General features: G+C 44.6%; 1 protein-coding gene across 31 annotated transcripts in view; it reads right to left on the reverse strand.

The window, feature by feature from the left end:
• The window catches only part of adgrl2a (adhesion G protein-coupled receptor L2a), a 485081-nt gene that overhangs the window by 160788 nt on the left and 298835 nt on the right, over positions 1-25458 (reverse strand). For all 31 annotated transcript variants that reach the window (XM_043698637.1, XM_043698647.1, XM_043698657.1 and 28 more), the window contains one exon: positions 6839-6948. In XM_043698637.1, coding sequence (XP_043554572.1) covers positions 6839-6948 — 110 coding nt within the window. The remainder of the gene's footprint in view (positions 1-6838; positions 6949-25458) is intronic.

Genomic DNA, 25458 nt, shown 5'->3' on the forward strand with positions numbered 1-25458 from the left:
CTCTATCCCCCATAGCCCTGCAAGATTATAGCACTCATGTCCATCCATCCAGTTTACTTTTGAAATCATTCACCATCTTTGATGCAAACCACCTTTGGAAGCAGCAAGTTTCAGAATAAGAAAAACTTTAAAGAATTGGATCCAATTTTATCCGACATGGGCCAGAGTCACTGATCATCTACTGACACAGAATGTAAAGCTCAGAAACTGAGTATTAGACCCAAAAAGTACTCCTCATGAACCCCCCTTCCACTTGTTACTTACGTAGTAACCCTACAGTGTGGAAACAGGCCATTCAGCCCAACAAGTCCACACTAACTCTCTGAAGAGCATCCCACCCAGACTCGTCCCCTTACACTATCCCAAAATCCTGTATTTCCCTGGCTAATGCACCTAACCTACACATCCCTGAACACTATGGGCAATTTAGCATGGCAAATCCACATAACCTGCACATCTTTGGACTGTGGGAAGAAATCCACACAGACACAGGGAGAATGTGCAAACTCCACACAGACAGTCACCCGAGGCTGGAATTGAGTCCAGGTCCCTGGTGCTGTGAGGCAGCACAAGTTAGTGGCAGCCATGATTTCACTGAATGGTGGAACAGGCTTGAGGGGCTGAATGGCCTACTCCTATTCTTACGTCATGTTAAAACACGACGCCTGCAGCATGTCCTGAAATTTCTACTGGCTCTTGTGGTGTCCCTGCTTGGGGGCCTGGGTTCAAATCCCACTTTCTCCATACATGTGACATAAACAGGACTGAACTTTTTTTTTACAGGCTCTTATGATACAAAGCTGAAAATGTGTTGCTGGAACAGCGCAGCAGGTCAGGCAGCATCCAGGGAACAGGAGAATCGACGTTTCGGGCATAAACCCTTGATACAAAGGCAGTGCTTTTAGGTTAGAAGGTCCCGTGTTCAAATCCAACCTGCTCTTGGCAGGTGTAACACACCCCTGAACGGAGTGTATCTGTTCTGAGATTTATGTTTGCCAAAATTCCAAGCTCTATCCTGGTGATGACCTTTCTCCTGAATTTTGATGTTTGTTTTATTAATGACCCCTCAGTTTGGGTGGTCTCATGAGTGGAATATCTTCCATGCTCCCCCTTTACTTCACTGTGGGTGGAAGGATTCCCTGGCAAGAACAAGCTCATGAAGTCATAGAGTCACAGTCATAGAAATGTACAGCATGGAAACAGAGGTCATTGATACCAGGAGCAGGAGTATGGCAGTTTGAGCTTGTTCCACCATTCAGTAGGATCATGGCTGATCCTGTATATCAGCGCCATATTCCTGTCTTCCCTCCATGTGCTTTGGTAACTTTAATATCTAACAGTATATCAATCTCTTCTCTGAATACGCCAGTGTCCCGGCATCCACATCCTTCTGTGGTGGAGAAATCCACAGACTGATCACTTTCTGAGTGAAGAAACAACTCTGCACCCTGAGACTCGAGCCCCTGATTCTAGAACTCCCCAGCCAGGGAAAACATCCTCCCTGTTTCTGGCCCGTTCCAGTCCTGTGAGAATTTCATCCATTTTATTCAGATCCCCTCTGAAATAACTCCATGCCATCACCATCACCAAGTCCCCCTTAATTTACACATGGAGGGTCCTCCACACCTATCCAGCTCCCTCAGAGCCAGCTCTCAGTGTGAACAGAAACTCCTGTTTCTATCTGTCAGCCAGGGTTCCCTGATTGGTCCAGATTAACAGCCCCAATCAGGGAACTCATATTCTTGTTACAATCATTACACTCTCATTCTTCTAAACTCTTAGACAATATAGGCACAGTTTGTTTTTTTGATGAGACAGAGCTACCTTTAAATTTATCCCTGTGCTGATCACACACCATTGTTTTTGGGTAGACAATAAGGATTTTGTTGAACCCAAGCTGAACAAAACTTCAAGCTTTACGTTACTACAAATGTTTTGACTCAATAAATGAGCATACTGGTGCTTTATCAGTGTTAACAGCATGATACTGTCTGAATGTAAGCTGAAGAATCACACAATACCTTTTCCCTTTTAATTGCTTATACATAGAGGAATATATTATTCAATTCAGCTAGTCTATTATAACAGAGGATGATGAATGGACAGGCTGAATGAATACAAAGAAATGATGGTGACCACAAAACTATCAGACTGCTGTATTAATTCAACTGGGTCGTTAATGTCTTTCAGGGAAGGAAACAGCTGTCCTTACCCGACCGGAGTCTGTATGTCACTCCAGCATCACAGCAATGCGGTTGACACCTAACTGCTCTGGGAAATGGAAGAAAACACAAGACCTGCATTTACATGGCAACCATTACAACCACTGGACGACTCAAAGAACTTGAGAGCCCATGAAGTCCATTAAAAATATTAGCACCGTTATAACTGACTCAGCCCGCACTGCTGGCTAGAGAAGAGAATTCGAAACACGAGTGACACTCTGAGGGAAGAAATTCCACATTTGCGTTTTAAATGGGATACCCTTTATCTTTAATCAGACCGCTCTACTTCTAGACAAGATCCATCCAATGTCCACCTTGCCAAACCTGCTCAATATCTGACATGTATTAATAAGGTCACCTCTTATTCTTTAATATCCAATGAATTTAAGCCAATCAGCTCAACCCTTCCTTGGAAGGCAAGCCCATTATCCCAGGAAGTAGCTGTGCAAACCAGAAGAGCGTAAGAAATAGGAACAGGACAAGCCCATCTGGCCCCTTGAGCCTGCTCCACCATTCAACAGGATCATAGCTGACCAAACACTCCTCACGTCCACTTTTCTGCCCTGTCCCCAGAACTCTTGATTCTCTGTATGGTCAAGAATCTATCCACACCTTTTCTGAAGTGTTTCCAACAAGAGTACATCCCTTCTTATGAAAGGTCCCAAAATTTTGCACAGATTTCTGTTTCCCAGTGAAGCCAGCATAGAGTTATGTTTATGTCCTGACTTGCTTCTGTTATTTTGATCTCCAGCTGATGTATCAGTGCAGTCGGGCCCTACTCAACCATCTTGCTCCTTTCAAAGAGCGATGTGCAGTCTGAGGAATAACTCATAAGAAACGATCTGTTATAAACAAGCTGCCTGCTCCATACATTTCAAAGTATGGTGCTACGACACATCAGAGGGCCAATGAGTCACACAGTCATAGAGATGTACAGCACAGAAACAGACCCATCAGTCGAACCTGTCCATGCTGACTAGATATCCTAAATTAATCTAATCCCATTTGCCTGCACCCGGCCCATATCCCTCCAAACCCTTCCTATTCATATATCCATCCAAATGCCTCTTAAATGTTGCAATTGTACCAGCCTCCACCACTTCCTCTGGCAGCTCATTCCATACACACACACCAACCTCTGTGTGAAAACGTTGCCCCTTAGGTCCCTATTAAATCTTTCCCCTTCTCACCCTAAACCTATGCCCTGGAGGTTTGGACTCCACTACACTGGGAAAAAAATCTTATCCATGCCCCTCATGATTTTATAAACCTCTATACGGTCACCCCTCAGCATCTGATGCTCCAGGAAAAATAGCCTCAGCCTATTCAGCCTCTCCTGAAAGCTCAAATCTTTCAAACCCGGCAACATCCTTGTAAATCTTTTCTGAACCCTTTCAAGTTTAATATCTTTCCTCTAAAAAGGAGACCAGAACTGAACGCAGTATTCCAAAAGTGGCCTCACTAATGTCCTGCAATGTGGAGATGCCAGTGTTTGACTGGGGTGGTCCAAGTAAGAAGTCACATGGGTGGCACGGTGGCACAGTGGTTAGCACTGCTGCCTCACAGCGCCAGAGACCCGGGTTCAATTCCCGCCTCAGGTGACTGACTGTGTGGAGTTTGCACATTCTCCCCGTGTCTGCGTGGGTTTCCTCCGGGTGCTCCGGTTTCCTCCCACAGTCCAAAACTGTGCAGGCCAGATGAATTGGCCATGCTAAATTGCCCGTAGTGTTAGGTGCATTAGTGAGGGGTAAATGTAGGGGAATGGGTCTGGGTGGGTGCGCTTCGGCGGGTCGGTGTGGACTTGTTGGGTCAAAAGGCCTGTTTCCGCATTGTAAGAAATCTAATTAATGACACCAGAGGTCAGACTCCAACAGGTTTATTTGAAATCACGAGCTTTCAGAGCACTGCTCCTTCCTCAGGTGAAGTGAGAGGGAAGCACACAGGCACAGAATTTACAGGCAGAGAGATCGAAAGATCATGCAAGTGGTGCAAGTGAAGTGCCAGTAGGCAGTATAATAAGTCTCTGTAGATGATCAAACGTGTCAGACGGTATGAGTAAAGTGTCAACAGCTGAATAACAAGTGAAGGGATAACCGAGAATCTGATTAATTGAGGCTTCATGGTCTTTTGATTCTGAGCATGTGTGCTTTTCTTCAGTTCACCTGAAGGGGCAGCGCTCTGAAAGCTTGTGATTTCAAATAAACCTGTTTGACTATAACCTGGTGTCGTGTGACTTCTGACCCTGTACAGCTGCAACATGACATCCCAATTCCTCTACTCAACACACTGACTAATGACTTCGAGGAGAAAGTGAGGACTGCAGATGCTGGAGATCAGAAAGAAGGGCTTATCCCGAAACGTCGATTCTCCTGTTCCTTGGATGCTGCCTGACCTGCTGCGCTTTTCCAGCAACACATTTTCAACATTGACTAATGACGGCAAGCATACCAAATGTCTTCTTCACCATCTTGTCTACCTTCAAGGAACTCCCACTTCAAGGAACTATAAACCTGTATCCTAAGGTCTCTTTGTTCAGCAAGACTCCCCATTAAGTATACAAGTCCTGCCCTGATTTGTCTTACCGAATCTGGGTAAATATTTGTCGTGGTATTGGCTGGGGGAATGTATGGGTGGTAGGGGTCACAAATGCATTGCCTGGGTAGGTAGTTGAGGCAGGAAACCGCATAACCTTTAGAAAGTACTTTGAAGATCCCTAGTATGGAGGGATTGTCTAATGAGCAAAGGCTAAACAGACTGAGATTCTACTCACTGGAGTTTCGAAGAATGAGAGGTGATCTCATTGAAACACATTGGATTCCTAAGGCGCTCAAACAGGGTAAATGCTGACAGAATGTTTTGTATTCATTTTTTTGTATTCATTCATCAGATGAGGGTGTTGCATACTGGATGAGCATTTATTGTCCATCCCTAGTTGTCCAGAGGGTAGTTAAGAGTCAATCACATTGTTGTGGGTCTGGAGTCACATGTTGGCCAGACCAGTCAAGGATGGCAGTTTCCTTCCCTAAAGGACATGAGTGAATCAGATGGGTGTTTCCAATAATAGGTTCATGGTCGTCATCAGACCTTAATTCCAGAGTTTTATTAAATTCAAATTTCACCACCTCCCATGGTGGGTGTCAAATCAGGTCCCCAGAACATTCACTGGCTCATTGGATCAACAATCCAGTGATAAGATGACTTGGCCATTGCCTCCCATCTCATGGGAGAGTTTAGGACCAGAGGGCATAGTCTCAGAATAAAGGAACGCCAATTTAAGACTGAGATGAGGAGAAGCTTCTTCTCTCAGAGGGTTGTGAGTTTTTGGAACTCCTTACCACAGAGAGCTGTGGGGGCAAAGACCTTATGTGTATTTAAGGCTCAGATAGATACATTCTCGATCAGTCAGGAACCAAGGGTTACAGGGAAAGAGACCAGCCATGATCCTATTGAATGGCAGAGCAGGCTCAAGGGGCCAAGTGGTCAATCCTGTTCCTATTTCTTATGGTCTTATAGGCACTGGACATGTCATAACATTCAAGGCTATGTGTGGATTTAGAGTGATTTTTGTTTGTTCATACTCAATGGGCCAAAGGTCCTCTCCTGTACTGTAAGATCCACGATTATAATTTGTTTGATTCCGCAACTCCCAAGTTTTACACCACTCTCAATTAGTAAATGCACCATTAAAGTTAGTGAGGGATCGTACTCAGGGTCGACCAATTTACATTTCAGCGTTTTAAGTGAATGCAAAGAAAAACGAGAAAATATATTTGACAGGCATTTCGAGGGAATTGATAAAAATAAAGCAGATTTCACAGCTAACAGAAACAATCACTCCCGACATAGTGCACTGTTCCTCTACCAGGCTGAAAGGTTAAGAAGAATGAGTGGATCAGTTACCAGCATCACACGTAGGAGGTGGACTGTTGACAGAGAGGATGCACAGTGGGCTGCCATTCTACAGATGGTACATTTGAACACAACAGAAGAGGCATCCATCTTACGAGGCTTACAGAGGGACACACAGCAGGAATAAAGAGAAGGTGTATGATCTTTTAATGGATTTCCCCTCACAGTTAAGACTCTCAGATATTCCTACTTGCAGGCCTGCATTTTGATAAGAAGCAACCACTCCCCTTCAGAGCAGGCTTACAGCAGGGTAGTAGTCGAAAGGCTACAATCTACAACGTGACTTGTCAAGTTCAGCTCAGGAATCGACAACTCCGAAGGACTTAGAAGGTACACATGCTGACATGCTGGATGAATGTTTGACCTGCAGTTTGAGAATGTCTCTTACCCACACTCTAGTCGAGCGGTTCCGAGTCCTACTCACAGCATTCTTTGGGTACCAAATGGTTTGAGACTCTACAATACACAGACAAAACATCGACACAAATTTCTGCAGAAGAGGCACTGTCTAAAAGAGCACACCTCAGGCAAATCTTAGCTGTGTTTTGGGTGAGTCAGAGATGGGAGCATCAAATGAGCCAGGCAGTCGTGCATTTTCCAGTTATAAAGGAGACCAGTTTAACACTTAACATTCAAGACTCTTGCAAAAAAAACTCCTCCTAAGCCAAGGAACACAGAAAACAGAAGGAAAGGTTTGTACTCACTGTAGGGGACGCATTCATATTGGACCTCAAGATATTTGTAGGTCCCTGGACAAGGGTCGGGGAACACATCTGACCCCGTTACCACTACACATTGTGTTCGGTTGTTGCACCTGTGTGGGGAAAACACAAGACATTCCATTGAAGCAGTCAATCTCCAGACGTTCCACTACATGGTTTAATACACAGCCTGCTTTGTCACACAACAGGGTGGCAGGATCAATAGCTGGAGATACTTAATTAATATTACATTAGCAAATAAAATTAAACAGATAAGAAAAGGGTTTCTGGAGTACAAATGCAGTGCCTCATTGATTGGGTTAAATCTGACTGAACTGGAGGAAACTCAAAAGACAAGATAGTAAACAATTAGAGAAACAATTTACATATCTTCACACTATGATCAGTTCCCATTTTACTACTGCTTGCAAAACGAACATGAATTCTTGAGCAGAAATGCATACGGTCTATTGACCAGTTGAGATCAGCAGCATATTGTTCCATTGCGGCTGAGGCCTTATGTGCTGGAATTACTTTGTAATTTACTGACAATGGAGGCTGTTAAAACAAATGTTGGCACACAGATACTAGCTGGGGCAAGATTATAATCAAACAGAAAGTACCGCTCTCGACAACACTCTCATGACACGGGTTTAATCAGACCTCAAATCCCAGGGCTCATCCTCACAAAAGCAACAATATAACCTGCCCTTCTATCTCGTGAGTTTGGTTACACAGACTAACTCTCCTTTGTCCACTGTGAGCACGCACTTAACAAGACAGCACTATACAGGCACATTTTCAAACAGCGTACCAATAGGCTGTCAGAGTTGCTGGCCTTGAGTTTTCAGGGGTGACTGAGCGCGATCACAAGTAAAGCTCCGGGCCAAAGGTTAGGCGCAACGCCCAACCTCACCCAAGTAAAAACTCTTTCGTTTTGTCTGAGGGCTTGAAATTTAATTTTAAAACTGGGTCGCTGAACAAGGGCTGACTATGAAAGGGGGGATTTGGCAGGAGTGAAGGGACATACGTTGACCATTGGGCAGTAACCGACAGCAAGCAGAGATTCCAGAACAAGGATGGATTTGATATACGGAATACTTGCTTCCTGATGATTGTCGGACTGAATATCCCTTGGGTAAGGTTTGATTTCTGATGGCTGGATTTATCTGTTTCCAAAAGGTCAAGTGGGGATTTTGAGTATCATTTGAAATGACGCGGGTGTCTTTCCCCTTGCGTAGAACGTGGAGGTCACTGGCTCGGCTCACAATTGTTTCCCATCTCCAACTGGCCTTAGAATCCTGAACAGATGGAAAGAGGCCATTCAGCCCATTGAGTCTGCACTGACCCCCTGAAGAGCATCCCACACTCATCCCATTCCATTTGGGGCAGCACGGTGGCTCAATGGTTAGCACTGCTGCCTTACAGTTCCAGAAGCCTGGGTTCAATCCCAGCCTCAGGCGACTGCCTGTGTGGAGTTTGCACATCCTCCCCTCCCCCATGTCTGCGTGGGTTTCCTCTGGGTGTTCCGGTTTCGTCCCACACTCCAAAGATGTGCAGGTTAGGTGAATTGGCCATGCTAAATTACCCATAGTGTTCCAAGGTGTGTAGGTTAGATGCATTAGTCAGGGGTAATTGTAGAGTAATAGGGTAGGGAATGGGTCTGGGTGGGTTACTCTTGGGAGAGTCAGTGTGGACTTGTTGGGCCAATGGCCCTGTTTCCACATTGTAGGCATTCCATTCACCCAGACCCAATCACCCTGCCCTAACCCCACATTTCCCATGGCTAACCCACCCAGTGTACACATTAAGGCAATTCAGGATGGCCAATCCACATACGCTGCATATCTTTGGACTGTGGAAGGAAACAGGAGCATCCAAAGGAAACCCATGCAGACCATGAGCAAACTTGAACCCAGGTCCCTGGCGCTGGGAGGCAGCAGTGCTAACCACTGAGCCAACCTGCCTAACATGGATCATTTCTAGAGGCCACAGAAGAGTTAAAGACATTTCTGTGGACCCAGAGTTACATATCGAGGAAGGATGGCAGAGTGCCTTCCTTAAAGAAGGAGACTCCCACTAGAGAAAAACACCAGTAACAGTCAGAAATCCTTGGAAATGAATATACTGGTCCACCAATTTGGTGTATGTAAGAGGAGTCAGACTATCATGTCTCAAAACATGATAGTTTTTCCTTTGGGCTAACAAGTCAAACCTCAAGGAATCAAAGTTTCACAGCCATATTATGTGTTTGTAAACTGCTTCATGTATGCTACCTTCAAAATATGGTAAAAATCTAACACATCCAACAAACACCACACACCCAGGTCCAAGTCAAAATCTCAAAGTGCTTAATTTCTTTTAAAACATTCATTTTTTGCAAATTCCTTGTTTGGTCCTGTCTCACTGCCCCTGGGCATCTCTCGGTCTTGTGAGTTATTCCCTTGATTGACAGGTGAAGGTGATGCACTTTATATACTTCTGAGGAATGGAGGCAAAGTGAACACAGTCAGTGGGCTAAAATTCCTGCCAGTGTCCCCTGATGTAAAGCAACTCACAGGCTGTCCCTACACAGACACTTGGGCTTGGGAACTGTTGAAGAGTTTCACTCATTACTGTCACTGATTCCTCACTGTCCCTGTCTGTCCAGAAAAACTCCCCACCACCATGTTTCTCTCTAACCATGCTTACACATGGCAGTCTTAGTCGTACTGGTCACGAATTCATGTAAAGACCTATCGTGTTCACCTTTGCCTTTTACAGCAGGAAGTCTGCAGTCCTTACACTGCCGAGGTTACATCTGACTCCAAACCCATAGGATGACTCTGAATTGCTGCATAATTGACCTCGTAAGACCCTCAGTTGCATTCATTTTTACCACTATCTACAGTGAGATAATCGAGAATAGGCATTAAGTCCTGGGCTACCCAGCAATGCACACATGGGACATAGGAATGTGAGCAAATAAACAAGAAACAGGAGCAGGCTATTCAGCCCCTCAAGCCTGTTCCACCATTCAACGATCTGTGACCTCACTCCATTTCCCTGCCTTTTGGCTCATATCTTTTAATACCTTCGCTTAATGAAAATCTGTCACAGATGTGGAATTAATGACTGATTCTGCATCCACTAACATTTGTGGAAGAGAGTTCTCAGCAACTAGCAGCCTTTCTGTTCACACCCTGTGAATCAAGGACACAGTCACAATTTTAGCTACATGCGAGGCAAACTTCAGAGGGCAAACCAGCATGTTTCTGAGCGAGTTTGTCTACTCCTGGTCGTTAATGACAGCTCAGCACAGCAAATCCTTTCTCTCAGGAGCTAAGACTTAATAGAATAGGGTAGCCCTTATATATTGTGTGGAACTGTGGGTGCAGCATGCAGAATGGTAGAGGTGATTCAATGTCAGAAACATTATACTGACCTCCATAATTTCTACTTGCATCTTACTACCGAAACCACTAGCAGGGTCCAGTTTCCACTGCGACCGATTCAGCATGCACATAATCGACCCAAATAAGCATTTTGCAGGTCGGATTTCAAAAGATTTTATGTACAATCCGAACTCTGGTATAGATTTACAACAATGCCAAAAGGGTTTATCGAAGGCACTGCACAGTATGTTTGTGCCATTTTCAGAGCAGGCTTTGATGTCTTAATGCTGAATGATTTGAACACGCGGTTCAAACTCGGAGGCCTCAGGTGCACGCACAGTATTGAAAATTGACTTTGCTATTTCTCCTGGGGCAGTTGTGGTCCTGACACTGTGATTCTCTGCCTTCATGGCAGTGACTTTTAACTCAACCCAAAGGGTCCGGATCAACATGAGCAAAGGTAACTTTGCAAAAATTAAAGCCTCAACTTCAGAGTCCAGAGAATCTATAACGCACAGATATCCGCAAATCATTTGCAAGCAGAACAAAGGTCAGTGAGCTCATCTAACAGTCAGGAACATGTTCTAGACGTGGTCACACTATTTATGGCACCCAACTGCTTTTGCTCCCCTTCTCCCTCTCCGTTAGTCCTTGCCGATTTGAGATTCAGTTTGGAACTCAATGTGGACTATCCTGACTTTGTGTTAAATAGCTGACAGAGAGTTGGCTGCTCAGTCCCATACACCTCGTGGAATGGGGAGAACACATGTTGACTTCAGTGGGGGTAAAGATTGAGGGAGCTGCACCAACAGGCCACTGTCTGCTATACACGACCACTCAAGGCCAACATCCAGTTCACTGACTACTTGTTTGGAAGGTCAATTCTGATTCAAAGCAGAGAAAATTCTGTAGGAGCAGATTACTGCAGATAGAGTCATAGACTCCTATAGAATGGAGACGGGCCCTTTGGCCCGAACTGATCCATGCCGACCAAAATATCCGTCCATAACCCATTTCACTGCACTTGGCTCATATCCTTCTGAGCTGAAAATGTGTTGCTGGAAAAGCGCAGCAGCATCCAAGGAGCAGGAGAATCTACGTTTCGGGCATGAGCCCTTCTTCAGGAATGTTGATCTCCAGCATCTGCAGTCCTCACTTTCCCCTCATATCCTTCTGATCCTTTCCTATCCATGTATTTATCCAAATGCCTTTTAAATGTTGGTAATGTCCCCGCCTCAACCACTTCCACTGGTAACTTCATGCGTACCACCCTCTGTGTAAAAAAGATTCCCCTCAGGTTCACTTTTATTCTTTCCCCTCTAACCTTAAACTGATGCCCTCTTGTCTTCGATTCCCCAATCCTGGGGAAAAAAAAAACTGAGTGCATTCACCCTATTGATGCCTCTTATGATCTTAATTCGGAGATGCTGGTGTTGGACTGAGGTGCACAAAGTTAAAAATCACACAACACCAGGTTATAGTCCAACAGGTTTAATTGGAAGCACACTATCTTTCGGAGCGACGCTCCTTCATCAGGTGATTGTGGAGGGCTCGATCGTAACACAGAATTTATAGCAAAAATTTACAGTATGATGTAACTGAAATTATACATTGAAGAATTGATTGTCTGTTAAGCCTTTCATCTGTTAGAATACATTGATAGTTTCACTTCTTTCATGTGTAAATCACAAAACTCTTTTTTTAAAAAATTGCATTCTCGGGTTAGCTGTTAACAATGGTGATAGCTAGACAATATGTTGAAGGTGTTAGCCCCCTGTGTTCTCTGTCTATGACCTGATGTTTAGATTGATTCCAATCTAAAAAGTGAGATAACAGAATTTTTCATAAATTCATGCAGTTTTTGAGCTCAGAGTTCTACATGAATGTATGTGGTTTTTGAGTAAAGTGCAATGTAACTCTGAAAGTACAAAAAAAATTCACCACACAAAATATATGTGTGCATGTAGGTCTTTGTCTGTCTGTGTGTGTGTCTGTCTGGGGTGGGGGCTGTGAGTGTGAGAAAGTGTGTGTGTGTGTGTAGTGAGTGCAGAGTGTCTTATATACTTCAATAAGATCCCCCTGACACCCTTGTCTCCTACACTCTAAAGAAAAATGTACTAGCATGTCCAACCTCTCCCTATAACTCAGACCGTTGTGTCCTGGCAACATCCTTGTAAATTTCTTCTGCATTCTTTCCAGTTTAATAACATCCTTCCGATAGCAAGGTGACCAAAATGGAACACAATACTTCAAGTGTGGCCTCAGCAATGTCCTATATTACTTCCTAACTTCTATACTCAATGGCCTGACTTATGAAGGCCAGATGCTGGAATCTACTGAAAACAAAAGTGCTGGAAATCACAGCGAGTCAGGTAGCATCCGTGCAGAGAGCAAGCAAAATGTTTCGAGTCAAGGACATTAGCTTGCTCTCTGTCCATGGATGCTGCCTGACCCGCTCTGATTTCTAGCATTTTTTGTTTTCAGAGAAAATGCTGCCTCATCCATGATGTCAAGGGAGGGGAGACATGCAGAAGGCTGCAGTCTGAATCCTGAGGACGTGACGTGGAAGAAGTCAAGGTGTAAGGTGGGAGCTAATGGCGTCAAATCTTCTGCTCCATGTTTACCCACAACCCCTACTCCTACTTCTACTGGATTAATTGGGTCACATTGTTCATTCCTCTTTTTAAGTCAGATTCTATATCAATTTGACCACTCAAAGAGTTATCTATACTCCTCTGGGGAGGTGGTGGCATAATGGGAACATCATTGGATGAGTCATCTCCAAACCCAGGCTAATATCCCAGGAGGAGAAAGTGAGGTCTGCAGATGCTGGAGATCAGAGCTGAAAATGTGTTGCTGGAACAGCGCAGCGGGTCAGGCAGCATCCAGGGAACAGGAGAATCGACGTTTTGGGCATAAGCCCGAAGATTCCTGAAGAAGGGCTTATGCCCGAAACGTCGATTCTCCTGTTTCCTGGATGCTGCCTGACCTGCTGCGCTGTTCCAGCAACACATTTTCAGCTCTAATATCCCAGGAGCAAAAGGTTTGAATCCCACCATGCTCGACGGTGAAATTTAATGAATTGAATGAGAAATCTGGGATCACTGTTGATTCTTATAGACTCTATCTGGTTTAGGAATGGTTAAGTTAAGGAATCTGGTTAAGTTAAGGAATCTGGTTAAGTTAAGGAATGTTCCTATGGCACAGTGATGTGGAGGTGCCAGTGTTGGACTGGGGTGGACAAGGTCAGAAGTCACACAACATCAGTGTGCCAACATGGCAGGCACAGTGGCTCAGTGGTTAGCACTGCTGCCTCACAGCACCAGGGTCCCAGGTTCAATTCCAGCCTCGGGTGACTGTCTGTGTGGAGTTTGCACATTCTCCCCCGTGTCTGCGTGGTTTTCCTCCGGGTGCTCCGGTTTCCTCCCACAGTCCAAAGATGTGCAGGTCAGGTGAATTGGCCAGGCTAAATTGCCCCATAGTGTTAGGTTAATTAGTCAGAGGGAAATGGGTCTGGGTGGGTTACTCTTCGGAGGGTCGGTGTGGATTGGTTGGGCCAAAAGGCCTGTTTCCACACTGTAGGGAATATAATCTAACCAGGTTATAGTCCAACAGGTTTATTTGATATCACAAATTTGCAAGCGCTGCTCCTTTATCACGTGAAGTGAAGGGGAATGCACAGGCACAGAAGATATAGGTGGAGAGATAAGGGCAAGATAATTCAAGGTAATTGAGAGTGTCAACAAATGGTGTGACTGGGGTGTCGACAGGCTGAATAATAAGTCTCTGCAGGTGATCAAAAGTGTCAGACGGTATGAGTAAACTGTCAACAGCTGAATAACAAGTGAAGGGATGACCTATGAATTGATTAATTAAGGCAGAGAGATATTTACAAGTAATCAAAAGTAAGATGGTTCTGGAGATGAACCAAACGGCTGGAATAACATGATAGGTATCAGAGTCGCATGATGAGATTGTAACCAAAGTAACAAATAATCCACACCTGCACAAACAAATTATGATAGAGAGGTAATCACAAGTAATTAAGGTTATAGTGTCAAAGCCAAACAGTAAGGAAGATTTTACAAATACAGAACAGTGTGGTAGTGTTACATGTAGCGCGACATGAATAAGATCACAGTTGAGTCCATCCTCGTGACTATCTTTGGTTCATCTCTGAACAGGATTGATTTGGAAAATATCTCCTTCTTTAAAAAAGGAACTTTGCTATCTTTGCATTCCATGGACTACACGTGACTCCAGACCGACAGCAATGTGGCTGACTCTTACCCTTTGAAATGATGTTGCAAACCACTCAGTTCATGGGCAATTAGGGATGGGTGGTAAATGCTGATCTAATCAGAGCCACACAAACTCCTTTAATTAAAGAGGAAAAACATAGCAGAAGGAGCATGCTGCAGAATTATTTTTCACAGCTCCTCCCCTCTCATATGTAGCTTTGTGTCACTTCCACATTTACATTGCGCCTATTTTTGAATGTGGGGATCACATACCATGAACTCCATGCGTCTGGGGCGCCTCCTCCAGTTCCCATAAATACAGCAGACCTCACCCATTACACCTCACAACTCCTTCAGGATTGGAAGACACTTATCCCATCTGCTACAGGTGCCCTGTAGGCATTTAAAGGCTCACATTGTCTTCAGAACACATGCTTCACTGACCCCTACACATGTTATAGATTCCTCAGACAAAACCAGTGCATCGGAATGTGGTCGTGGTCTCAAATTTGCAGGAAAGAACTGATGGGAATGGCTCACAATACACATCTGCTTTTGACTTTCTCTCCAAAAGGGCCCTGACAGAATCCGTCTGGGCTTTAACTGCCACAAATCTGTCTGAATCACTTCATTTCATAGACAAACATTTTGTCCCTTTGTTGCTCCTTGATCCAACACACTTCTGTCTGTATCCTAAAGTGGATCAGCCATGATCCTATTGAATGGCGGAGCAGGCTCAAAGGGCTGAATGGCTTCCTACTTTCAATTGTATACATAGATTCATATGGTACAGAACAGGCCCTCATCAACACATACTAACAGATTTAAGAACAGCTTCTTCCCTGCTGTTATCAGACTTATGAATCTCTCATAGTTTAGAGGTAACATTTCTCTACACCTTCTCTGTAACACTATACTCTGCATTCTGTTCTGTTAACCTGATGAACTTATGTCAGGTATGATCTGACAGGTTAGCATGTAAAACAATACTTTTCACTATATCTCAGTACATGAGACTAAAAAATCAAATTAAATTAAACCAAAGCAAAACCTACAGCCGACCATAGAATCATAGAGATGTACAGCATGGAAACAGACCCTTCGGTCCAACTCTTCCATGCCGATCAGACATTCTAAATTAGTCTAGTCCCAGTTGCCAGCCCCTAGCCCATATCCCTCTGCACCCTTCCTATTTGTATACCCATCGTGATGTCTTTAAAATGTTGTAGTTGTATCAGTCTTCACCACTTGCTCTGGCAGCTCATTACTTTTGATGTCTGTTAATCTTTCCTAGATCCACTCCAATGTCTAGATACCTGAACTCAAACAGCAAAGGCAATAACTATGCAGCTTCCCTGCTGTGTCAGACAGCAGTACAGGTTTCTTTCTCTGACCGGGCAGTCAGTGCCTTTGTCTGTCTTCCTCCTTTTAAAAGATTTCATCTTCTGTCCCCCAAAGCACACCTTACTGCCAAAAATATACTACTACCTACACTAGTCTCACTTTCCCCTATTAGACCCATAGCCTTGAATGGTATGACATTCCATGTGCTTATCTAAGAATTTTTCAATTACCTTCCCAGGCAATACATTCCAGATCCCCCACCACTCTGGGTGAAAACCCTTCTCCTCCAATCCCCTCTAGACTTCTTGTCTTCCACTTTAAATTATGCCCCCTTTGTTTGTGACCTTTCACCTCACAGGTGTAAAAAGCCCTGTGCGCTTGGTACTTTGTGCTAATTCACCCACCTTGGTTTCCAGTTTGATAGTGCTGCATTGTAGAATTCTCATGCTTTTTTCCCTTCCTGTTCTTACTCTCACAGAGTAGATATCAATTCAGCCTTGCACTGTCAGCAAACTTGGATATGCAACTCTTTGTTTCTCTGTTCACATTGTACCTTTTAACCTCCTTCCTATGACAACACCTTGCAAATCTACAACCTTTACCACTTAGAAGGACATGGGAAACCCACTGCCTAAAAGTTCCCATCCAAGCCATACACCATTTGGACTTGGAAATATAATGTTGCTCCTTCACTGATTTTCCAGTGACTTGCTTCCGGTCTTCTCTTCCGAAGGGTGAAACTTGCTCACCTTTGAGATGTGCTGGTCAGGTTACAAGGATGTACGGACCCACTGTCATGTAACAAATATACATTTTAGATAACATGTAGTTATATTGTTCAGCATTTTTCTTTGGTACTTATTTTAAATTGTTTATTTAATGTGAACTTTTTATTGATATGGAGATAAAGTAGATAAAGTATCCCCATAGCAAGAGACAAAAAACACTGCAGATGCTGGAATCCAAAGTAGACAGGCAGGGGGCTGGAAGAACACAGCAAGCCAGGCAGCATCAGGTGGTGGAGAAGTCGATGTTTCAGGTTTAACCCTTCATTCCTGGAGAGTTATCGCCAAAACGTTAACTTCTCCATCTCCTGATGCTGCCTAGCTCTTCCAGCCCCCTGCCTGTCTACTTTGGATTTCAGCACCTGCAGTTTTTTTTTGTCTCTTGATATGGGGATACCAGCGTTGGGCCGGGATAGACAAAGTCATAAGTCACACGCCACCAGGTTATAGTCCAACAGGTTTATTTGAAATGGGGTGCCTGTGCGCTTTCCTCCACTTCACCTGAGGAAGGAGCAGCAGTCTGGAAGCTTGTGACTATAACCTGGTGTGGGGTGACTCGTGACTTTATTTGTGTTGTGCAGGTCCGGTCATGTGATAACCTACAGGGGTCCTTGATCTGCCTGCCCTATCATGGGATTATTGGGGAGCACTCCTTGTTCAAATCCTCCTCAGGCTCACATTTTCAGATCTTTTACCTGGCATGTTGCTGATTCAACTACTGCTCACAGTAGGCTTTTCCTTTACATCAATTTTCCTTCTATTTTTCACATTTCCCTTTTATTCACCTTCACATGACCCTTTTATTACTGTTCACTTCCTTTCTTCATCTCCATTTTTGAAAGATAGGCGACTGTCACCCAATGATTCGTACTTGGTTAACCTTGACCACTCTTACTCACGCTGTCCTTCATGTGTCTCCCAGTTTCTCCATCTCTGATTCATGTCCTTACCACCTTGTAGGCTAACGTTTCTGCTATGACTTCCTATTTCCTCAATTATTCTCCTCCATCATTGTTGACAGGGCCCTCGAACATCTCCCTGTCACCTCCCACACTTGTGCTATCACTTAGCAACTCGCTATTTTAGTCAGGCAGTGCTCCCACTTCTTGACATAGAACGGAGTTCAGCTCTTTCAGCTCATCCTGCCCCCATTGTTCAGGATGGCAGATGTTACTACTGTGTCTGCTATTCCCATCTCACCTCCTAGACCACAGGCTTTCTTTCTTGTCCAACTATCTTTTGCCTCCCTTTTCATTATTTCATCTTGATTAGACTCCCTACAACGTGGAAACAGGCCCTTCGGCCCAACACATCCACACCGACCCTCCAAAGAATAACCCACTCAGAGCCATTTCCCTCTGACTAATGCACTTAACACTACGGGTAATTTAGCATGGCCAATTCACCTGACCTGCACATCTTTGGACTGTGGGAGGAAACCGGAGCACCCGGAGAAAACCCACGCAGACACGGGGAGGATGTGCAAACTCCACATAAACAGTCATCTGAGGCTGGAATCGAACCTGGGTCCCTGGTGCTGTGAGGCAGCAGTGCTAACCACTGAGCCACCGTGCTCTGCCTTCCGTGTTATTTCAAATCTTCCTTCCCTTCTTCGGGGTGGCTCAGTGGTTAGCACTACTGCCTCACAGTGGCAGGGATCTGGGTTCAATTCCAGCCTTGGGTGACTGTGTGGAGTTTGCACATTCTCCTTGCGTCTGCGCGGGTTCCCTCCGGGTGCTCCTGTTTCCTCCCACAGTCCAAAGATGTGCAGGTCAGGTGGACTGGCCATGATAAATTACCCATAGTGTGCAGGGATGTGCAGGCTAGGTGGATTAGCCATGGGAAATGCAGGGTTACAGGGATGGGGTAGGTCTGGGTGGGACGCTGGAGGGGTGGTGTGGACTCAATGGGCTGAGTGGCCTACCTCCACACTGTAGGGATTCTATGATTAGAGTGTTTAGTTGTACCCCAAGCTTGCATTTTACAGACGCTTTAGACACAGCCGGTCAATTAAAAGAACAAAATAAAAGCTGGAAATCTTGAGGCAGTGTCTGTGGAGACAGAAACCCAGTTAGTGTCCCATGTTCAAGACCCTCTGTCTGAACTGGGAGAGTTTGGAAATGTGATAGATTTTAAGGCAGTGGAGAAGGTGGAGAGAATATTTTTGAGAATGATTCTGGGGACAGAGAGTCGGTTACGAGGATAAATTTGGAAAGCCTCTTTGGAGAGGAGAAGTTTCGATGAAGATTTCCAAAACCACGAGTTTTCTGGACAGAACAGACAGGGGAGAAACTCTTGGCCTCAGCAATTGGATCGAGAGCCAAAGGTCACCGAGTGAAAGCAACTGGTAAAAGAGGCAATGATGACTTGAGGATTTTCTTTGCAACCAAGTGAGTGGTTAGGATCAGGAATGCAGTGACAGAGAGTGTACGTGGTGGAGGCAGGTTCAGTCACGGCTTACAAAAGGAAATGATGCATGGAATCCTCGTAGAAACGATTTTCTGGGAAAATTCATGAATGGGAATGGCAGAGTTGGCTTTACATAGAACAGAAGCAGACAGGGCAGTCCAAATAGCCTCCTTTTTTTCCGTAACCATCCTACATTTCTCACTCAGGCAACAATCCGGAGGCAAGGAAACAATCCGTACAGTATGGAAAGAGGCCATTTGATCCATCAAGTCCTCACTGACCTTCCAAAAAGCACCCCACCCAGCGCCATGGCTAATCCACCCCTCGGACACAATGGGCAATATAGTATGGCCAATCCACCTAATCTGCACTTTTTTGGACCATGGGAGGAAACCTGTGCAAACTTCACACAGATGGTCAGCTGAAGGTGGAATTGAACCCGGTGCCTGGCACTATGAGAAAGCAGCACTAACCACTGAGCCACCAACATTAAGACTTGCATTCTAGTCCTGTTAATGTGTGTAGGTTTCATATTGCTGCAGTCAACAGATCTCCGTGTTGCGATTTGATGATTTGCCAAAATATTAGACAAACCATTTTAAATGCAAAAAAAATCTTCCAAAGGTTTGGGCTGAACAAGTTCAAATCAGACAAAACAACATCGCAGAAGAAAACATTGCCACTGATGTTTAGAGGGGCTAATTGGCTCCAACTCCAGCCTTTAACAAAACGACCCTCTCCACAATGACTGGTTCACTGCGGTGGCTGCAATGGCTCTCTCTCTCTCTCTCTCTGCAAACTGTATTGCCTACCTTCTAAAATTGGTAGCGTCATCAAAATTTGATGTTTTGCTTGCAATGTTCTCATCCAGCTAATTAATAAAACATTACAAACAGCAACAGTCTCAGAACGAATCCCTCATGGGCTTATCTGGTCATTGATGTCCAGCATAAACCAATAATAGCCCCTCTGTTTCCTATTAATTATCCAATTTGCAACATCCTCCGTGATCCCATGAAGTCTACTTCAGTCGTAGGCATTTTACGAGAGACCTTATCAAATACCTTTTAAAAGTCTAGATATCCACAAAGTTGCCCTTAACCACTAACTTAGTTATGTACCTTAAACATGCTCATAAATTTGTACAGCTTGACCTGCCTTTCATGAACTCATGTTGACTTTGATTCATTGCCCTTTATTCTTACTAAATGCTCTTGAATTGCTTCCTTTATAATAGATTCCAGCAATTTCCCACTGCAGATGTCAAGCTAACTGGGTTATAATTCCCAAGATCATGCTTTCGACCTTTTTTAAAGATGGGAATTACATTAGCTGTTACTTGCTCTTTTGGTACCACCCAGTGTTTAACGAGCTCAGCAGATTTTCCCTCCTCAGCACCAGTGACTTTTACCGAATTCCTTTTATATTTAAATGCTCTTGGACGTATTCCATCTGCATCTGGCATTCTGCAAATCTGCAATGGCTCACTTTTCTTAATGACGCTTTCTTTATTTGGCAACTGAGCTAGAGATGCTCTCAGTTGGTCACAGGTTTAGGGAAACAGTGCTCAACAGATTCTAGAATAATTATATCTACTCAAATCATTGCCATGGAGTGAAACTGCCACCCGAGCTTGGTGGCACACTGCAATCAGGTCACAAATTCAAAGAAGATTGAAGGTTCTCTTCTCAGGATACTGAACTGTGAAGCAAACTGGACTGAAGGGGTCTGGCATTGTTTAAGATGACTTCCAAACTGACAATGAGCAACTCGGAAAAGAAAAAAGGCAAAGTTATGTCGTGGGATCTTGCTGTGCGAAAATAGCTGCCATATTTCTGGACATGACAGGAGCCATGGCACATCAAAATAATCCATTCCGTGCAAGGTGCTTTTGGGCTGTTCTCTCACAGCACTATGTCACAGTTAAGAGACTTTCTTCTTTAATCTTTTCTGTACTTTGAACATACTCCTAAGATACTTTTTATTATTTCCTTTGATGTCCACCACAATTACTTCTTTTATTCTTCTTACATATCACTGGTTATCTCAATGATGTAAATCTGTGCAAACTCCCACTCATTCCTCACATTGGATGAGTTGATTTTGCTTTTCCTGGTGATTGCACTCTGTTCCTAGAAATTTATTAGGTACATATCCGTACCAGAGTAATTGACCGGAATGCAAAGATGGCCATCAAGAATGGCCGCCTGCATGTTCTCAAAGGGGCCCGGTATCGGCTCCTGTTAACACCTCAACATGATCCGAATTTGACTGGGCTATGACGCACCATCAATATGGCGCTCCACATTGTTCTTATGGAATCCATACTCCAAAGCACAATCCAGGACCAGGACAGAAGAGAATAAGATAAAGAAGCTGAGCTGATGCAGTGCCTGTCACAACTTCCAGACATCCTAAAGCATCTCCCAGCCAAGGGAGGAATGTTTTGATGTGCGATCACCTCTGTCAAGTCGGACACTCTCTGTATCACTGAAGTCTTGTGGGCCAGAAGGAGGTCACTCAGCCCACACTGTCTCTTAACCTTTTGCCTTCTCCCCATATCCCTGCACATCATTACTACCCAAATAACCATCCAATGCTCTTTCGAATGCCTCAATTGAACCTGTCTCTACCTCGCTTCCAGGCAGTGCATTCCAGACCCTAACTACCTAGTTTTTATCTCACATCACAGTACAGTGGCTCAGTGGTTAGCACTGCAGCTTCACAGCGCTAGGGATCTGGGCTTGATTCCAGCTTCAGGCAACTGTCTGTGTGGAGTTTGCACATTCTCCCTGTGTCTGCGTGGGTTTCCTCCGGGTGCTCCAGTTTCCTCCCACAGTCCAAAGATGTGCAGGTTAAATGAACTGGCCATGCTAAATTGCCCATAGTGCTAGGTGCATTAGTCAGAGGGAAATGGGTCTGGGTGGGTTACTATTCAGAGGGTCGGTGTGGACTTGTTGGGCCGAAGGGCCTGTTTCCGCACTGTAGGGAATCTAATCTAATCTAAATTGCCCAATGGTGTTCAGGAATGTGTAGGTCAGGTGCATTAGTCAGGGGTAAACATGGAGTGGGTCTGGGTGGGTTGCTGTTCAGAGAGTTGGTGCAGACTTGGTGGATTAAATGGCCTGTTTCCATGCTTTGGGGATTCCATGATCATCACCCTTGCTTCTTTCACACATCACTTTAAACCTATGCCCTCTCGCACTTGTTCCTTTATGAGTGGGAACAGCTTCTCTTTTCTCTCCTTCATCCAGCCCACACATGATTTTGAAAACCCCAATCAAATCTCTCTTAGCCTTCCTCTCTTCAAACAGACGAGCCCCAACTTTTTCGATCTATCCTGGTAGCTGAATTTCCTCAGGAGCCATTCTTGTAAATCACTTCCTTAGATTAGATTAGATTAGATTAGATTACAGTGTGGAAACAGGCCTTTTTCGATCTATCCTGGTAGCTGAATTTCCTCAGGAGCCATTCTTGTAAATCACTTCCGTGCTCTCTCCGATGCGTCCACACCAAATTGTGCAACATAGCAATTCAATAAAGACTCAATCATTCAACTCAGGCAATTATTTGTCTAAGGAATAAATTTTGGTTAGATTGCCTTTGCTCTCAGTTGGGGAGGTGATGGACTTGGGGTTTTGTTGCTGGATTAGCAACCAGGAAATGTCCTGGGGACCCAGGTTCAAATCTGGCTTTGATTGGTTGAATTAGCTATGGGGGTCAAAAGCATTTGTTGAATGGTGACCATTCAGGGATTGCTGGCCAAATCCCGAACTGGCCTACGTTTCAGACCCAATTGCTAGACCATTCATCCAGAAATCCAGGTAATGTTCTGTGCACTTGGGTTCAAATCCCACTACGGCAAATGGTGAATTCAGTTTTTTTTGGAAAATTGAACGATGACTGTGAAACTGTCGCCATTTGTGGGTAAACACCCACCCGGTTCACTAATGTCCTTTGGGGAAGGTAACTGCTGTCCTTATCTGGTCTGGCAACCATGCAATTCACAGCAATGTAGTTGACTCTTAACTGCCCTCTGGGCAATTAGGAATGGGCACTAAATGCTGGTTTAGCCAGCAATGCCCTCATCCCATGAACAAACGAATAAAAACAGTCCCTCCATGGGCTCGATACCTTAATGTTTCGTATATTGTTCCTTTTAAATGGAGCTGTCCATCATTAGAAATATGTCTTTTAAAAATAAATTCAGTGTCCTCCCAATGCAGGACATCATAGAAAATCGAACAGTATAGCACAGTACAGGCCCTTCGGCCCTCAATGTTGTGCTGAGCATTTATCTTAATGTAAGATCACCCTAACCTACACACCTCTCAATTTATTGCCACCTATGAGCTGGTTCAGCAGTTAGTTAAATGTCCCTAACGTCACTGATACCCCTGCCAATGCTGACAGTGCATTCCACGCACCCACCACTCTCTGTGTAAAGAAACTACCTCTGACATCTCCCTAATACCTTCCTCCAATCACCTTCAAATTATGACCCCTTGTGACAGCCGTTTCTGCCCTGGGGAATAGTCTTTGACTATTATCATATCAGTTGTCGAGGATGACGTTTTGTGAAAATACAGAGATGTTTGCCCTGTCTTTCTCCAAGGTACAGCAAAGCAGAATCTTTTTCACTGCATTGATGTGGCTATCTCTCTATCTGTTTCTCATTCCCTTCATTCTTTGGCATATGCACCAACGTTTGCTAGGCACTCCATTCTTTCACAGGCCCCTATTTGGGTTTGCTTCAGCTGCACTTTCCAAATCACCCCTCTCTCCCTTCCCCCTGATCACTTTCCTAAAATGATTCAGACCCGACATTCCTTTGATGTTTTACTGCTCGGCTGCGCGATCTTGGAGGATTTCCAGCCACCCACCTCCAGCTTTGAATCAACAACAGCAGGTCTTCCCGCATCTCCCTGCCTTGCAAAGTAACAGGGCAAAAGAAAAACCATTGGAAACAATGACGAGGACAAGAAGACATAAGAAACAGACCATTCGGCCCATCGAGTCTGCTCTACCATTCAATGAGATCATGGCTGATCTGACCATGCTCAACTCCACTTTCCCGCCTTGATCCCCATAACCACTATTGACTAAAAATCAGTCTCTCTCAGCCCTGAATATACTTGATGACCCAGCCTCGACAGCCTTCTACAGTAAAGAATTGAACAGACTCACTACCGTCTGAGAGAATAAATTCTTCCCCATCTGTGTCTTACATGCACGACCACTGATTTTGAGATCAATCCCCCAGTCCTAGACTTTTCCACAAGGGATTTCCCAGTGTCAACCCACTGATGGACTGTGGGAGGAGCTTCCCCAGACAGACACAGGGAGAATGTGATACTCGCACACAGACGGTTGCCTGAGAGTGGAATCGAACTTGGTCCCTGGCACTGTGAGAGAGCAAGGCTAACCACTATGTCACCCCTGTGACAAACTGGCTTACAGTGACATGTTGGAAGGCACATCACTGGGGGGGGGTAGCTATGGATTGAGATTGGAAACTCAAAATACCAACATATTTACCCTATCCATGCCCCTCATGATTTTATAAACCTCTGTAAGGTCACCCCTCAGCCTCCAACACTCCAGGGAAAACAACGCCAGCCTATTCATATGGACAAGGTCTTTTTCCTGGGGTGGGGGAGTCCAGAACTCGAGGGCATAACTTTAAGATGAAATGAGAAAGATTTAAAAGGGACCAAAGGGGCAACCTTTTCACGCAGAGGGTGGTGTGTGTATGAAATGAGCTGCCAGAGGAAGTGGTGGAGGCTGGTACAATTATAGCATTTAAAAGGCATCTGGATAGGTATTTGAATAGGAAGAGTTTGGAGGCATATAGGCCAAATGCTAGCAAATGGGACTTGATTAGGTTTGGACATCTGGCCAACATGGACGAGTTGGGCCAAATGGTCTGTTTCTGTGCTATACATCTCTATGACTCTATTTGTGGAGGCTATGAATTCCACAGAATCTCCAGCGCATTTGGCTTCATGGAACTATCCGAAATAAGCTCTTGCCCATCTCTCTTGGTGAACTGTACCCACTCCATGCGCATTATGCCAGAGATGGGAAGATACTCCTGCACGACATCAAACAAGTGATATCAGGCTTCTTTGGGACACAATACATCCCACTGCCTTGATGGTTAAAAGACATTATTTTTAAATGATGGGAAGACAAAGGTAGAAGACAGAGGGTGGTGGTGGAGGGTTGTTTTTCAGACTGGAGGCCTGTGACCAGTGGAGTGCCACAAGGATCGGTGCAGGGTCCTCTACTTTTTGTCTCTTACATAAATGATTTGGATGCGAGCATAACAGGTACAGTTAATAAGTTTGCAGATGACACCAAAATTGGAGGTCTAGTGGACAGCGAAGAACGTTACCTCAGATTACAACAGGATCTGGACCAGATGGGCCAATGGGCTGAGAAGTGGCAGATGGAGTTTAATTCCGATA

This window comes from Chiloscyllium plagiosum, chromosome 11 (assembly GCF_004010195.1).
Source record: "Chiloscyllium plagiosum isolate BGI_BamShark_2017 chromosome 11, ASM401019v2, whole genome shotgun sequence".
NCBI lineage: Eukaryota > Metazoa > Chordata > Chondrichthyes > Orectolobiformes > Hemiscylliidae > Chiloscyllium > Chiloscyllium plagiosum.